This window comes from Monomorium pharaonis, chromosome 7 (assembly GCF_013373865.1).
Source record: "Monomorium pharaonis isolate MP-MQ-018 chromosome 7, ASM1337386v2, whole genome shotgun sequence".
NCBI lineage: Eukaryota > Metazoa > Arthropoda > Insecta > Hymenoptera > Formicidae > Monomorium > Monomorium pharaonis.
Window position 1 is genome coordinate 18048961 of NC_050473.1, and position 14782 is coordinate 18063742.

Here is a 14782-nt window from a genome sequence, read left to right on the forward strand (position 1 = left end):
CTTTATTTTTAGTCACGTGATGTCTTTTGACGCTGAAAATGAGCGTCAAGCGTCAGCGCGAAAAGGCACCTTTACTCTTCTTATAGGAACTCTACCTCTCTGCTAAGCATATTTTAAAAATTCACAATATGCCATAGGAGAGAAAGAGAAATATATATACAAACTATTTTTTCTAAAAGCTAGCTGTCGCATTCTTTATATAGCAATCTTTTTTTTAATAATGTGTATAAAGTAAAATAAGAGAACTCCTCTCGTCAAACGATAACTTTTGATTGAATTGAAACAAGAAAGCAGTATCAGGATCTTGATACCAAAAAGGCTGATTAATATTGCCAAGATATCTCATTCGAATGTTATAAATATTCTTTTCTTCCTCTCTTAAATGTAGTGCAAGTATAAAGAAAGTTATTTGTAAAAAAAAAAATTATTTAAGAACAAAGAGGACAAATGACGAATGATTTTACTATTTGTAGAGATCTGTCGAGGAGTGTAAACAATTCTTAGAGTATAACCCGATATTCAATGATTAAACATTGACTTAATTACATAAACCCATTTCTACCAATTAATAGATTAACTTTAATTTCGGTTTAATTTATTTATCTTATTTTAGTTCCAAAAATTAGAAAGAGATAAAGAGTTAGTTAATTCGAAATTAAAATTAATCTACGTTGGTAGAAATGGGCCTTAAGTAATTATAGGTTAATCCAAATTGTGTAAGCTTTTATTATATACCATCTCTAGACTTTTCCATCCATGATAGCCCTCTTATTCCCTCAGCTCGTAAGTTAATTATGTATTTTTATATTAAAGTAGCGTATATACATGACAAACATATAAAAAGTAAGATACTTGCATCAAACAAAACTTGAAATTTCGATCTAAGCTAGGATATAAAAATAACTTACAACACATTCAAAATTTATCAAATTTTTTGAAAATATATTGAGCTCTTCTTACATGTAAAAAAAAGGGAACAATTAATGTAATATCAAAATACTGTCACAGTCTATCGGAACATTAATAATGTGAATATTGATTAAAAGGATGACACCATTTCGCTATACTAATCGTGTTACTCTGCTATAAATTTAGTAGTGTCAATTCTGCATTGCGCTAGTACTGTGATGAATCAAAAATAACATTTAAATCTAAAATTAAAATAATATATTATCTTAAAAGTACCTTTAATTCTCTTCGCCTTATTTGTACTTCAATATATATATATATATATATATATATATATATATAACAGATTATTTAATTTTTTTGATTGGTAAAATACATGTATGGCATCATCTTCTTGAAATTTATTATGCTGAATTATTATTTAAAATAAATTTTCGTCAAATATATTTATTTCAAATAATAATTCAGCATAATAAATTTCAAGATGATGCTATACATGTCGAACGCTATAATAGGACAAAATTTTCCGAAACGACACAATACAGTACCATTAATTACAGGTTAGTTGCATACGAATATCTAATTTCTACATCGTTATTTTTTTCCTCGTCGTAGATCTTTGGCAACAGGTAATACTTGATGGATCCAATATTCCTTTTCTTAGACTTTTTCACATGTGTCATCTTGTATTCACAGACTAAAGGCACCTTGTCAGATATGGACAGCTGAATTTGGTTGCAGAGAAGATCAATTTTTGGAAAATTATTCAGATAACGGCACGGAAATGTAAACTTCATTGGTGATTGATAATCTTCCATCTGAATTACTACCGATTTTTCTTCATTATCCGCGTCCGCAGTCTGCTCTACTTGGATGTTAGCTGCAAAGAAAATAGAAACGGCATGAGAAACTCGTATATAAAGAATTGGTATTTACCTGTGCAAATCAGTATTTCCCATCATCTTTTATATTAAATATTCTGTGTTTGTAATATTATTTATAAATATCGTTTTGAACTCTTACTTTGATTAAACCTGTATATAAATGCATCTACAAAATTTGTTCTACACTTTCATTTAGCACCAAATATTTATAGATCATAAATGTATCTTGTACAATGAAGTGAAAACGTAAACAAGAAAGAGTATACAAAACTTTGACCTCTGCTACTGACAAGATTAGTAAGACATACATTTCGAATGTACTTTTGGTTAAAGATCGAGTACAGTTATTTTTTATTTATGTTGGACTGACTGACACACACACACACACACACACACACACACACACCCACACACACACACACACAACGTAAACAATCTTGACGACAATGGTGTTCATGTTCTATTTCAATTACATGAGTATAGAAAAATTACACAATATTCTCACTAGTTTGCCTTTATCTCGAGAATGTATATGGTTAATTTACCTGAGGTGTTATCACCGGACGCACTGAACTTGATACTTCCTTTGCTGCATGCAAAAGTTATAGATTCTCCCAACTGGCTCAGATCTCTGCATATGTGGATGAATTCTGCGGTTGGCATTTTCACGATGTAAGAGTACGAGATATCCTACAAAACAAATTATTTAATGAAAACAATAATCTTACCGTCTTAACTACATAGAATACTCTTATGCAAGTGAAGCCTCACATATATGTTCTGGTTCAGGTACATGTTCTGTGGTATATAATCTATGTTAATTAATTCCATTTCGTATTTGATCTCCTCCTCTTTCTTCGATGATAGGAATACAACTTCGACAGATTCGGAATGTGCTCTAAGATCCACTATGTCTCCCGCATCAGTGCGTTGCAGGACCTTTGACAGGCTGAAAGTAGGTTTCATAGCCTTCATTATTTTTCTACAAACTCATATTAATTTACCACAGCAATCTATTGGCTCTGAATCTGCTCCATTTGACTGTATTTCTTAAAAATTCTTTCTTCATTTTTGTTTAAAACAAATTATTGTCCTAGCATTAATTTACTAGCCTTAGAACTCTTTTTTTTTTAAATTATATTTCTCGAAAGTCTCATTTCTGCTTTGAATTGGTTATTGTCCTAGAAGCTCGCATTAATTTGTTGTTACAATTTGCCAACTCCAGAGCTACTCTTTTCGACTGTTTTCCTCCAAAATCCAGTCTTCATTTCTTCTTTAAATTGATTCATCCTACAAGCTCGCATTAATCTCTACTGTAACAATTTGTTGACTCTAGACCTGTTGAATGAATTTATTAAAAATCTTCTATCTATGTCCTAGTTTAAGTTTTATAGAGCGCATGGCTATTTTGTTTCGTGGAAAGAAAAATACAAAAGATAGTACAGCCAAAGGAAACGACATGGTTCTTTGTTCGAGACGGGCGGCCCACCGCATAATCTTCAAATTATCGTGTCCGAACGCTCACCACCGGATATTCATCCCTAACCGTCGTCCTCCATCACACCAGTATTCGTCAAAACTGTCACTCTCGAGGGTCAACGAGATCACAGAGACGTGTGCGTTGTCTATCATTTGAATCCGAATCCCCAATTCTGAGAATTCGAAAATCGCCTCGGTCAGAAGGTCCTTCACCGTGTCAAGCACATTCTTCAGGAGTGCGGGAGGCTTCAGGCGTACGTTGAACATGGTGTGCTTCTTTTCACGCTCGTACTAACAAATTTGGCGTAAAGAAATACGGATATCACGCTACGATAAAAAATCTTCGTCCTCCGAATCAACAAGTATTTCTCGTGGCCCAGCAATCCGGAAAATGGAATCTCGGAAAAGTAATGGAGAGGGGGTTAGCCAATTAGAAATTTTTTGGCTAACCCCCTCTCCATTACTTTTTCGAGATTTCATCTTCCGGATTCCGGCTGCCACGGGACAGCACCCTAAAAGCGGAAAAAATATCGTGAGAACATTGATGAAAATTTTTTAGAACATTTCTTTGATTTTTTTTTTTACAAATTGCAATAATTTTCAGGGATGCCAAAAAGATCTACGCGCGTGCTCGTCTTTTCTTAGAATTTTTTACATGTGTGAAATTTGAAATATTATATAAGATTTTTCATTTTAATTTTTAACATTGTATAAGATTTAATCAGAAATTATGGAATAAAAAGTTTTAGTAATCTTAGGGTACTTCAGAATTATTTTTAGAAAGGATATAGACTGTCAACAGTTCTGAAGTATTTCACTTTGCATAAAAAATTCTGAGAAATCTTTTGAAAAATTATGTGAAAAGTTTTGAGAAAAATTTTTACTAAAGGAAAAGTAAAATTTAAAAACAATAAGTACGAGAATGGCAAAGAGCAGGTGACAGAAGAGAGAAAAATAATCAGATTTATGTTTGCTTTGGGTATTTCTATCAATGTAGATTTTGGTATCAATTAAACTGTGTAGTATTTAAAAAAGATAAAAAATAAGTCAATTTACATCGACAGAATTAAATGAACATCAGACTTCGATTAAATTAATTTGTATTAATTTAATCGACAATTAACATTACCAAGTAGCTTCCGTTATACTTTCGTTAACAGATTATTAATTTTGTTTATTACAGGAAAGAGGACAGAATGAGGATGACGAACGTTAGAAAATTGTGCTGTTATCAACCCTGCCAGTTAAATCGATTAAGTTAGTCAAAAGTTCGTCTCGCTTTTTATCCAAAACTCATAAAAAAAACGCTAGAATCTTCCTTTATTTATATAGAATGCATATTGTCAGCAGAAAAGTATGGAGAGGAGCATTTAAAATTTAATTTTTTGCAGACGCCGCCGAACTGCGAACGAATTCTAGCGGCGCGTTCCGAAAGCCATCGAGAAATGGTCGGCGAAGGTTGGAAAAGGAAATGGACGCGTGACTCGAGATATCCGGATAACCGTTTAGAACGCGGTGTGAAGTTGTGAACCGCCACTGGCACGGCCACCATTTCCGGTACTCTGTCGCGCAGGACCAACGGACGCTCCGCGAGTGTTTCGTAGAGGCTATCGGCGCCGAATTTTCGCCTCGCACGGGGAATCGGCGCGTCGGCTGCTGAGAGTGAGCGGCGAACGTGGACACAGCGGTCCTGGTCGAGCGCGACCGGTTGAAACCGCGGGACGAAGTGATGCGCGGACGTATCCGACGGACGACGAGCGGCGGTTGTGTAAATAGCGCGCAGTGGTCGTCTGCGCACGCCCGGTGCGCATCCGCGGCCAGATGAGCGCGCGATTACGCGCGGACGGATAGACGCGAGGGTCGCGAGGGGATCGTGAGAGAGGGAGAGAGAGGGAGAGACGCATAAACACACGAGGGAGAAAAGGAGAAGAGAGCGAGAAACTTTACGGTGAACCGACACCGACACTCTACTGTGTGCGGCAGTGTGCGGGGTGTTCGCGGTAATCGGCCGTTCTATTAGGCACAGTGCTCGAACGTGGATACGAATCGATAGCGTCAATTATTGACTCGCGGTCGGGCGACGTAGAAGGCGGTGTGGTGCGCGAGACGTCGGCTTGGTTCCGCTATGGACGGCGCGAACGTAAATGGCGGGAACGCCGCCGCGGTGCCGCGCGAGGATCCTAACCTCGCGAGTGGCGGTAGCGGTGCTGGTGACGCGAGTGTTGCTGCGATCGCGCCGATGACGGAGGCACAGGGCTCGGGCGGCAAGACGTCCGCCGGTGGTAATGGGGATGCGCAGGAGGTTAACGGCGAATTGCGGGGCAGCCCTAGGAAGCACGTCGCGCCGCTGCCCCGCAGACGGCTGAAAAAGTTCAAGGCCAATTCCACAGGCGCCGCCGTGGAGAGCGACGCGGCGACGACGACGACGGCGGCTACGACGACGATGACGACAACGACAACAACAACGGCGACGACGGCACCTGGAACGAGAGGGCGCAAGCGCAAGTTCTCGGAGCGTGGAGACGCCAGCTCTGAAGAATCCGAGGAGTTCAACGGCTTCGACTCTCGGGGAATTGAACTTCAACCGGGCAGTCACGTACTGAAGAAACTCATTGGTAGGACTTGTGATCATGATGCCCTTGTCGATGACAAGACTGATTATTAAGATAAGATCCTAAAAATTATCTTTTTTCTCTCACTTGTATGTTTTTCAAAATTGTTGAGTAAGTTGAGGGAAAGAGATTCAAATTTTGATGAATTTGGTTTGTTAAAAAATTTCTTTATTTACTTTTAAATTTCTAAAAAAAAGATCTTGTTTGTATGCATAAAAAACTGACATTGAAACACCAACAAGGCCTAACTAAAGTCTAGTTTTAAAATTCAATAAGTAAACAAAATATCAGAGAAAAGTTTAAGTTTAATTAAGATATAATATATTTCTACATATTAAAATATTAACAGCAATTGTTTTACATCTATGTACATGTATTATGAATTTTCTATAACATATTTTTAAATATATTGCCTAATTATTTTTAATGCCTTATAAATAATAATTATAAAATTTTATAATATCATAATATATAATATTATCATTATTATGTACTTTTATAATACGTATCATATTGGTGTCAGATTATAAGGCATTGAATTTAGAAAAATTTACTTTTTATTTTATAAATTATTTTCATAATTTTTGCTGATTAAAATCATTTTCATTTTTATTAGGAGCTCTGTTAGGAGGTAATTATGAATTTAATATGTTTTATTATAGCCGAAGCAGAAATAGCAGAGGCACAGCTTACAAAACGCATAAAATATTCTACTGGGACTTTTGATAGAGAAAAGACGGATGACAGTCAAGATTTGATTGACGACATGAAAACCTATGTTTACGGAACAGACAGTTTCGAGCACTTGGAAATAACAAAGATTAAAAAAGAGAAGGAATCTGATAGATCGGAAACAGATTCTATCGATATACCAAATAGCATAGATTCTGAAGAGCCAAACAAAATCGATTTAACTTCCGTTAGATCGGCGAATTCCTCGTCGGCCGCGAGTAGTCCATCCGCAACATCACAAAGATCAAAAGGTAGTCTCATTTCTGGTGGTGCTAGTCCAGGAGGAAAACAGAAAGCTGTTGTTGACATGTCAAATCCTTTATACAAAGAGCCATTTAAATACGGTTGGAAGCGAGAATTAGTGTTTAGAGCTACTAATGATTCTTCCTTCAAAAAAATGGCTGATATATATTACTACACACCAAAGGGAAAAAAAGTTAGAAGTTTTAGAGAAGTAGCAGAATCTCGTAAGTATACAAAAGAATTCTTTTTACAACTATTTTTTTTTATTGTTTATTCAATTATTGTACCAAAATTTGGCCAGTTAGGCCAAAATTAATTTCTATTATTAATATATAATTAAATCAATTTTATATGTATGTATGTATATTAAAATGATGATTTTTGTTACAGTTAATTCAAAGGAATTGACCATTGACAATTTTACATTCTTTAAAGAACCTATTGGACTCAATGATCCTGAAAAGGAAGTTATTCGAGATGCTAAAAGGATCCGAGTATGTTTTTTTTATAATATTAAGTTCTATCTATAAAATATCACGTAAATAATGTATTAATTTGTTTTTTTAATTTTTATAAACTTTAAAAGAGATTTGATATATTTATTGGCCATTACAGGGATCGGGTGGATTTGCAGCAAAGAAATATAATAAGAAAGCTTTATCAATAAAAAAGGCAGTCCAGGAACCTGTAATAAAGAAACCAGCACAGGAACCTGTAACGAGAAAATCTGAATCTGGTACATCAAGAAAACAGCCGAAACCGGAACCTCCAGCAGCTACACCTGCTCCTCCTGAAACTTCAAAGGTTGTTCCTGCACCTGTACCAGTACCTACAAAAGCAGCTAAATCGACAAAAGCATCAGCTTCTCCAGCATATAAAACAAAAACAACTACAAAGAAAACTCCTCAAATAAGTACGTTTTTACATTTAAGAATTATTTCTATATTATGTTGTATATGTATTGTTTATTATTTGACAGCCTAATAACTTAATATATAATAACTTAAGCCTAATAACTTAATAACATATTTTGAGATAATTTCGGGATTTGATTTTCTATAGTATCAAATTTTACTACTTTTTTTCTTCTACAACTTTTTAATGGATACAATTGTTTATAAAATTTTTTTATTTTGCAAAATTAATGATAGTTTTTACACACTATTGTTAATCTTATGAATTTATTTTGATATTTTTATAATAGAAATGAAATCATCAGAAGAAAGTGAGATGCTTCCACCTCAACGGAGTGTGGCAAATACAAGACGAAACCAGCAAGCAGCTGAGAAGGTTATACCAGTCAAAACCAAAAGATTATTAACGTGAGTATTTTAATTATTTAATCATATATTTTATGTATTGCATTTACTATTGTTGATTTAATCAGAAAGATAAAATCTGTTTGAAAAAAAGAGAATTATAATATTTGAAGTAAAATAAAAATTTTAAATATTTAACTTATTATAATGTGACACAAAAAAGGAACATTTTAATTAGATGTAAAAAAGAATATATAACAACACATTAAATACCAATGTAGATTAACTTGAGTTTTGGTTTAATTTATTCTTTATCTAATTTTTAGAATTAGAATAAAATAACAAATTAAACCAAGATCAAAGTTAATCTACGTTGGTAGAAATGGGCCTTAGTATAAAATAATTAATTTGATTAGTACATTAATGTTCAGTCTTTAACATGTTAGAAACAATTGTATTATAATATAATATTTAATGAATTATTTTGTAATTTGTTGAAGAAATATTTTAAAAATATATTTTATAATTTTATAGATAATTGTTTCTTATCATGTCAGAATTTTACATTTTGACTAGAAGATATAATTTTTTTTTATATAAAGCACAAAATTTGTGCATGTGCATAGATATTTATTGCATACATAAATATACACAATACATTGGATAATTCTAGACAGATAATTCTGTGGGCTGTAATTTTAAAATGCATGCAATATATAATATGTTACAAAAATTGCCACTTTTGGATAGGAGAGAAGTTTATTGTGTCTATAATTTTTATAATATATTTTATCCTTTAACCCTATTTCATCCTTAATGGGAATCTTATGTTTTTTTCCTGAATCCTTGTCCCTATCAACGCACATCTTACAGACCCAAAGTTCAAGAGCCATGCAGTATAAGATGTTCGACAAGTATGGGATTAATACCAAGTTTACAATGTCGAGTTTGTCTCTGTTTATATCATCCTGAATGTGTTGATGGCATGGAATTTGCAGGCAATGATGAATATGTCTGCAAGGTAGGTTACTATACAATATAGTTTAAGGAATTTTATCTAGAAAAATAATAATACAATGTCAATAAAAGTTGACAAAATTTCTCATTCTTTTAAAAGGAATTTTGATAATAAATTTTTAATTTTTTTAATTTTTACTATCTGCACTTCCAACAATCCTTTTGCTTTTTAAAATAATTTTAGCAATTAGGATTTCGCGATTTTAACAATTAGATGATTTTAATAATTTACATTGTTAATTTAAAGATTTAGACTTTATACAAATATAAAAGACTTGTGTAATGTGCAGAAGTGCTCCATATAGAGTGATTACTATGCTTGATCGTACATGAGCATTAAAGAGTTATATGTTAAACTCAGTTAAACGTTTGTTTTTATGAAGTATAGAACAGTTTACAGACACATATTCATTTATAAACATATACATTATAAACATGATATAAATGAAAAAAAAACGTATGAATGAATAAACATGGACTTTTCGGATTCAAAACAAATAAATGAAACACAGCTAAGAAAAATCTAGCGTGGACAACGGTGCACAATTGCATATTTTGCAATTACATGTACACAACTTTTCAAAATTTAATGTTGCATTGTCATTCAGACTCTCGTTAGCCTTATTTTATTTGTTTATCTTTGAATTTCAACAGTCCTAATTTCTTATTTGATATTAAAAGATTTTATTAATATATAAAATATAAAATATTTTAAAATTAATTACTACATATACATTTGAAAATTATTTTAATATTAAAATGTGTAATTTAAATTTTTATAATAATTATATAAATCTGTTGTAGAATTGTCAGCCGGATACTAAAGAATCTCACATGCCAAATAATCCATCTTTAACACCACCTCCATTGATTCCGATTAGTATGTTAGGTGCGCAAAATGCAAAATCAAAACATCAGACTAATTCGTCTCCTCCGAAATTGCAAAGAATTCCAAAGAATTCCGACGGTACGGAAGTGCAAACAAGAAATTCTTCCAAAACTATTAAAACACCATCTTCTGTAACAAACTCGCCTATAACCGTCGACAAAAAGGAAGGTCCATGGTTTCCTCAAACGGAAAATGAATTTTTGCAAAGTCACGATGGTACTATGCCAAAACCAGCTCAAAATATTGCTGTAATGGGTGGCAAAAGATACATTGTAGTACCAAAAAATAATGCAATGGCAGTTCAACCGGCTATAACAGTAAAACCAGACAAAATTGGCGATAAGCCGCCGTTGCTTCAAGACAGTTTACTTACTGACATTTCGAATACTACAGATAATTCTGTGGCAGATTTATGTATACCTCCGTCCTTAAATACTGATTTACCTGAAAAAATAAATGTTACATCTGATAAAGAAGTCGCAAAAGATGCGATTCATCAGACAGATCTTGTTTCTTCTGTTACTACAGAAACGACTGAAACATTTATACATGATGATACAGATAAGGATAGTAAAAATACACCTAAAAGAGACAATTCTGAAAATATATTAGAAAACGAATCTTTTACTGCCAATACAGATGATGTCTCAGAAAAGCAAAAAGTTGATATTTGTAGTTTACCTGAAAGTAAACCCACATGTACTTCTGTACATACGGCAAGTGTTATTAATACTCTTGAAGCAAGTGTAGAAACTGAAACAATTGAAGCAGATCGACAACAACCGCAACCAAGTAAAGTGGGTACCGTAAAAAAAGTTAAAAAGAGCAAGTAAGTGTACATGAAACATATAGGCTTTTTTTTTTTTTTCTTATTTAGAACCTTTATTTTCAAATAATTTGAGTTACGGCAACTCTCTTTTGAGGTTTTGGCAGTTGCTTTGTGTACGTATTGTATTTGCAAAGTTTAATAAAGATTCTATATATAATAATCCACCTTTATCCAATTATATATATATATATATAGAAAACTTTATATATTCTTTTATTTTTTGTGTACTGCATATTAGATTTTACATAGTAAAACATTTTAGGATGTATATTAAAGTTATATGGTCCACATATGGAGCAACATATATTTTATATAAATTCTACATTATAAATAAAGTACATAAAATTGCAAATGCAATATATATATATTTACATATATATATATATTGATGCATATTATATTTGGAAATATAAAAATCGAAACAAACATTAAAAATGAATTTGGTTTTATCTTATGACCGAAGCACACTGCCTTAGCTTCTTAGAAATGCAGCCAAATTTATGACAAACGTAAAAAATAAATAAGAAGTGCACCTGTTGATTACCATGGTACTCTATGTAATTGTAGTATCAAGATAATTTTTACCATTAATTTTACTCTCAATATTAAAATGCACATTATATATGAATATGAATGTTTACATTCATGTTGCAATTACAAAATTACTGATAAGTGCTTCAGTGGGAAAAATCTAATTCATTTTTACTTTTTATATTTGCAGATATAACATGTGCGAGCTGAAACAAAAACTCTTAGTGCGTTTTCCTATAAATTCTCACATTCCTTTTCCTCTAATCCTAAATCCTTTTTACTTCTATATTTCTTTGTTTTTGAATATCTATGCCTTTTTTATGGAAACAAATTCTTGATTAGAGATTTTTTTATCAGAGATTTGTTATATTAAAAATCATAGTGTGTAACAAATAATTTTTAATTATTACATGTTTAAAAGCCTCTTCAAAAATAAATTCTTGTCTTTATTTTATAAATTTTTTGAATAAGTTGATATATGATATAATCACATATTCACAAATAACTAATATTGAGTTTCTAAAATGCATGTTTTTTTTAAATATTTTCAGGAGGAAGCAAACCCAACAGGAATTAGAACAACAGCAAAATTTTATGAATTCAGTCTGCGCCGGTTATCATGCCTTGCTGCGTATTTTCCAATACCTTAAGGTCCAAGAGTTATTGCGAGCCGCGCGAGTTTGTAAAATGTGGCGTGATCTCGCCGCACATCCATCTTTGTGGAAGACCGTACGAATGAAGAATAGTCAAGTAACTGATTGGGATGGTTTGGCGGATACGTTACAGAGACGTGGCACGCAGCATCTAGATCTCAGGAAAATGTTAGTCGCTGGCGAATCCGACAACATCTGGAAGAAATTCTTGTCTGTCATACCCCGAGTGACCAGTCTCGTGAAGCTTGAACTGTGTAGATGTCCCGTTATAGTTGTGGAAGAAGTCATCAAGACCTGTCCACAATTGGAAGTATTCAGTGCAATGTCAATCAAGTGCGATTCTCTCACATTAGAGTCGATCGGGAATTTGAGTCGATGTCAAGAACTTAGGCTTAAGGCAATAACTGGAATGTCACTACAACAAGATCTCACGCCGTTACAAGATTTAAAGCACTTGACACAATTGGTGAGAATTTATATCTTCTCAACATAATTTTTATTGTGAAATTTGTGTTTTATTTGATTATTTAATATTAGAAAAATTACACGATTATTTCTCTTTTACAGAGTTTGACATCAGTTAAAGAACTCGGGAAGAAAAAAATTGAAGTCATACAAGCATTGACGAATTTAGAGACATTAGAATTGGGCGAGTGCTCCGACTTTCCTGACAAGTTTGGAACTATTGTTTTAATAAACTTAAAAAAATTAGAACGTCTTAGACTTGAAAAAGGTCAAGGATCCTGTTGTACATTTGACATCCTTGAAGGCGTATCGAAATTGGAGAATTTGAGTCAAATGGAATTGGTTAATTTTGATGTAAAGAACGGCTTTGACAAATGTCTTGCTAACTGCAAAAACATTAAGAGGTTATTAATTATACCGACTTACATATCTCAATCGGCAACGTCCAACAACATGGTACTCGGCGGTGTCACAGAACTATCAGACAATTTGACGCATTTCATCTGGGGCGTTACGCTCGAATTACTCAGAGTTACGGAACTGTTTGTTGATCAATGCAACCTTATGAATAAACAGGTTACTGGAGATTCTATACCAGTTTTGAAACCTGTCCCCTGTTTAAAATTAATTGCCGATGTTGAGGATGAGAACGAGAACCAAAAAGGTATATGTCGAATTGTAGAACTAATCACAGTTTCAATTAGCTAATTAGTGTTATTATTTCTATATTTTTTATGAGATTGTTGTGAAACGTTATTCGATCATTTTTCAGGCGATGACAAGCAACAGCCGCATCTAACCAGTCCGCAAGTCGACATTTTACCGTTGCCACAATTGCAGAAGCTTCTTTTAACCGCGTTGCCTAAGACACGGGTCAAAATTTTAAAAATTCCCTTTCATGCCACATGGCGGCAAAGCATTTCCGATACCACCACACAATAAAAATGAACGAGGTGATACTGATACGAAGTTGGATGAGACCAACAAAATTAGTGACATTTACGAGAGAGTTGCGGGAAAGTTTTGTAAAGTTAACTTTATACAGTGGTTTGTGCTCCTATATCTATTATTTTTTGGATGGAGAGTAACTTATGTATTTATGTATTATGAGTTTTATAAGTTGCAACGATTAATAATCCTTCACAACGTATCGGTACACACTGCGGTATATTTAGTATTTTTTGTGATAAATACGTGGGACCATGTGTCATGCACCATCTGTCACAGGCTAATTGATACGACAAACTGGTACCCTACATGGGTTAATTTAATCAAATATAAAATTCTGACGTTTATATATCAATTTTATTTTCTCAAAGGAAATGAAAATGGTATATAGATTTGTATTTTTAAAGTTGCTGTGATGTGTACCTGCGTTGAAAGTAATCGAACATGATTACACACAAATATGTGAATGTTTTGGATTCTTATTAAGCAATTAATGTTTGTAAAATTACATCTCTTACTAATGAAATGTTTAAAAGCGAGAAGAATTATTTCATTCAATGTTGGTGGTCTTTCAGGATACGTACACAAGATCGACATCCAATATCGAAAGTAGTTAAATTTATAATTTTACCTTACGTAACATCGAGAGTTTACTGGAATAACAGAAAGTATGAGAGCACATGATCTGTACGGCTCTATCTAGAGATTAGACTGTATAAAATAATGCTATATACTTATAATATTGTGACTATCTGTATCTTTTAATGTTTAGGATACGAGTTTTCCGCTGCAAAGAAACTATGGCAAAATTTGGGGTAGTATAGAATGTGTAATATACTTAATTCAATGCACAATACATAATCAAATGTAATGTTAAAATATTCATTGACATATTATTGAGTACAAAATGTGTATAACTGTAAGTTTTCAATAATGAATTCTATACTCTTAATGAGAAGCAACTTTCTTTATTTTGCTAACCCCTAGCATTATCTTATCTAAAAAAATGTATTAGCAAGGAAGAGGAAAAGATTTATATTTTATATCACGATAAGAAAGCAACGTGTTAAAAATACGCAAACTTGCGTTTTAAATAATATAAATTGGACATATTAAAATTATGTTATAAGTAATACATCCATAATTTATTTTGCAAATGAACCCTATACACACACATATATATATAGATATATGGTGTTCTTTAATTTTATTTAATTCTTATGATAAACCTTTTAAATTCTATAAGTAACATTTTAATACAAATTACTTTTTTGTTGGACCATGTATAGTTTTTATTTATATCTTATGAATATTTTATGAATTTATTTTTTT

The 14782-nt window shown here is 32.8% G+C and overlaps 2 protein-coding genes across 6 annotated transcripts; one reads left to right on the plus strand and one right to left on the minus strand.

The window, feature by feature from the left end:
- The first annotated feature begins 490 nt into the window (after window positions 1-490).
- On the plus strand, window positions 491-14583 carry LOC105830516. 5 transcript variants are annotated; one of them, XM_036289929.1, is made up of 12 exons: window positions 491-783; window positions 4456-4529; window positions 4664-5887; window positions 6547-7083; window positions 7250-7353; window positions 7475-7772; window positions 8064-8181; window positions 8992-9139; window positions 9940-10853; window positions 11936-12503; window positions 12605-13166; window positions 13275-14583. In XM_036289929.1, the coding sequence occupies exons 3-12, from the start codon at window positions 5398-5400 to the stop codon at window positions 13442-13444; spliced, it is 3909 nt and encodes a 1302-aa protein (XP_036145822.1). In that variant the 5' UTR covers window positions 491-783; window positions 4456-4529; window positions 4664-5397; the 3' UTR covers window positions 13445-14583. The 5 variants fall into 5 exon arrangements, with proteins under 5 accessions (XP_036145822.1, XP_036145821.1, XP_028044579.1 ...); XM_028188778.2 differs by lacking the exon at window positions 491-783 and adding an exon at window positions 3394-3526 and having other exon boundaries at window positions 4456-4540; XM_028188777.2 differs by lacking the exon at window positions 491-783 and adding an exon at window positions 3394-3526.
- LOC105830517 (proliferating cell nuclear antigen) lies at window positions 915-3685 on the minus strand. The gene is made up of 4 exons (XM_012669883.3): window positions 3319-3685; window positions 2565-2742; window positions 2339-2483; window positions 915-1789 (listed from the first exon to the last, which is right to left on the minus strand). The coding sequence occupies exons 1-4, from the start codon at window positions 3537-3539 to the stop codon at window positions 1464-1466; spliced, it is 870 nt and encodes a 289-aa protein (XP_012525337.2). The 5' UTR covers window positions 3540-3685; the 3' UTR covers window positions 915-1463.
- Window positions 14584-14782: the final 199 nt, after the last annotated feature.

Bases quoted from the DNA above. Each gene is read 5' to 3' on its own strand.
- LOC105830517 (XM_012669883.3), bottom strand. From the start codon at position 3,539: ATGTTCAACGTACGCCTGAAGCCTCCCGCACTCCTGAAGAATGTGCTT. The intron at 2,743-3,318 runs GTGAGCGTTCGG...ACCTACTTTCAG, and splicing joins TTAGGGATGAATATCCGGTG to CCTGTCAAAGGTCCTGCAAC. The intron at 2,484-2,564 runs GTGAGGCTTCAC...TTTGTTTTGTAG, and splicing joins ACCTGAACCAGAACATATAT to GATATCTCGTACTCTTACAT.
- LOC105830516 (XM_036289928.1), top strand. From the start codon at position 5,398: ATGGACGGCGCGAACGTAAATGGCGGGAACGCCGCCGCGGTGCCGCGC. The intron at 7,354-7,474 runs GTATGTTTTTTT...TGGCCATTACAG, and splicing joins GAGATGCTAAAAGGATCCGA to GGATCGGGTGGATTTGCAGC. The intron at 10,854-11,935 runs GTAAGTGTACAT...AAATATTTTCAG, and splicing joins AAAAAAGTTAAAAAGAGCAA to GAGGAAGCAAACCCAACAGG.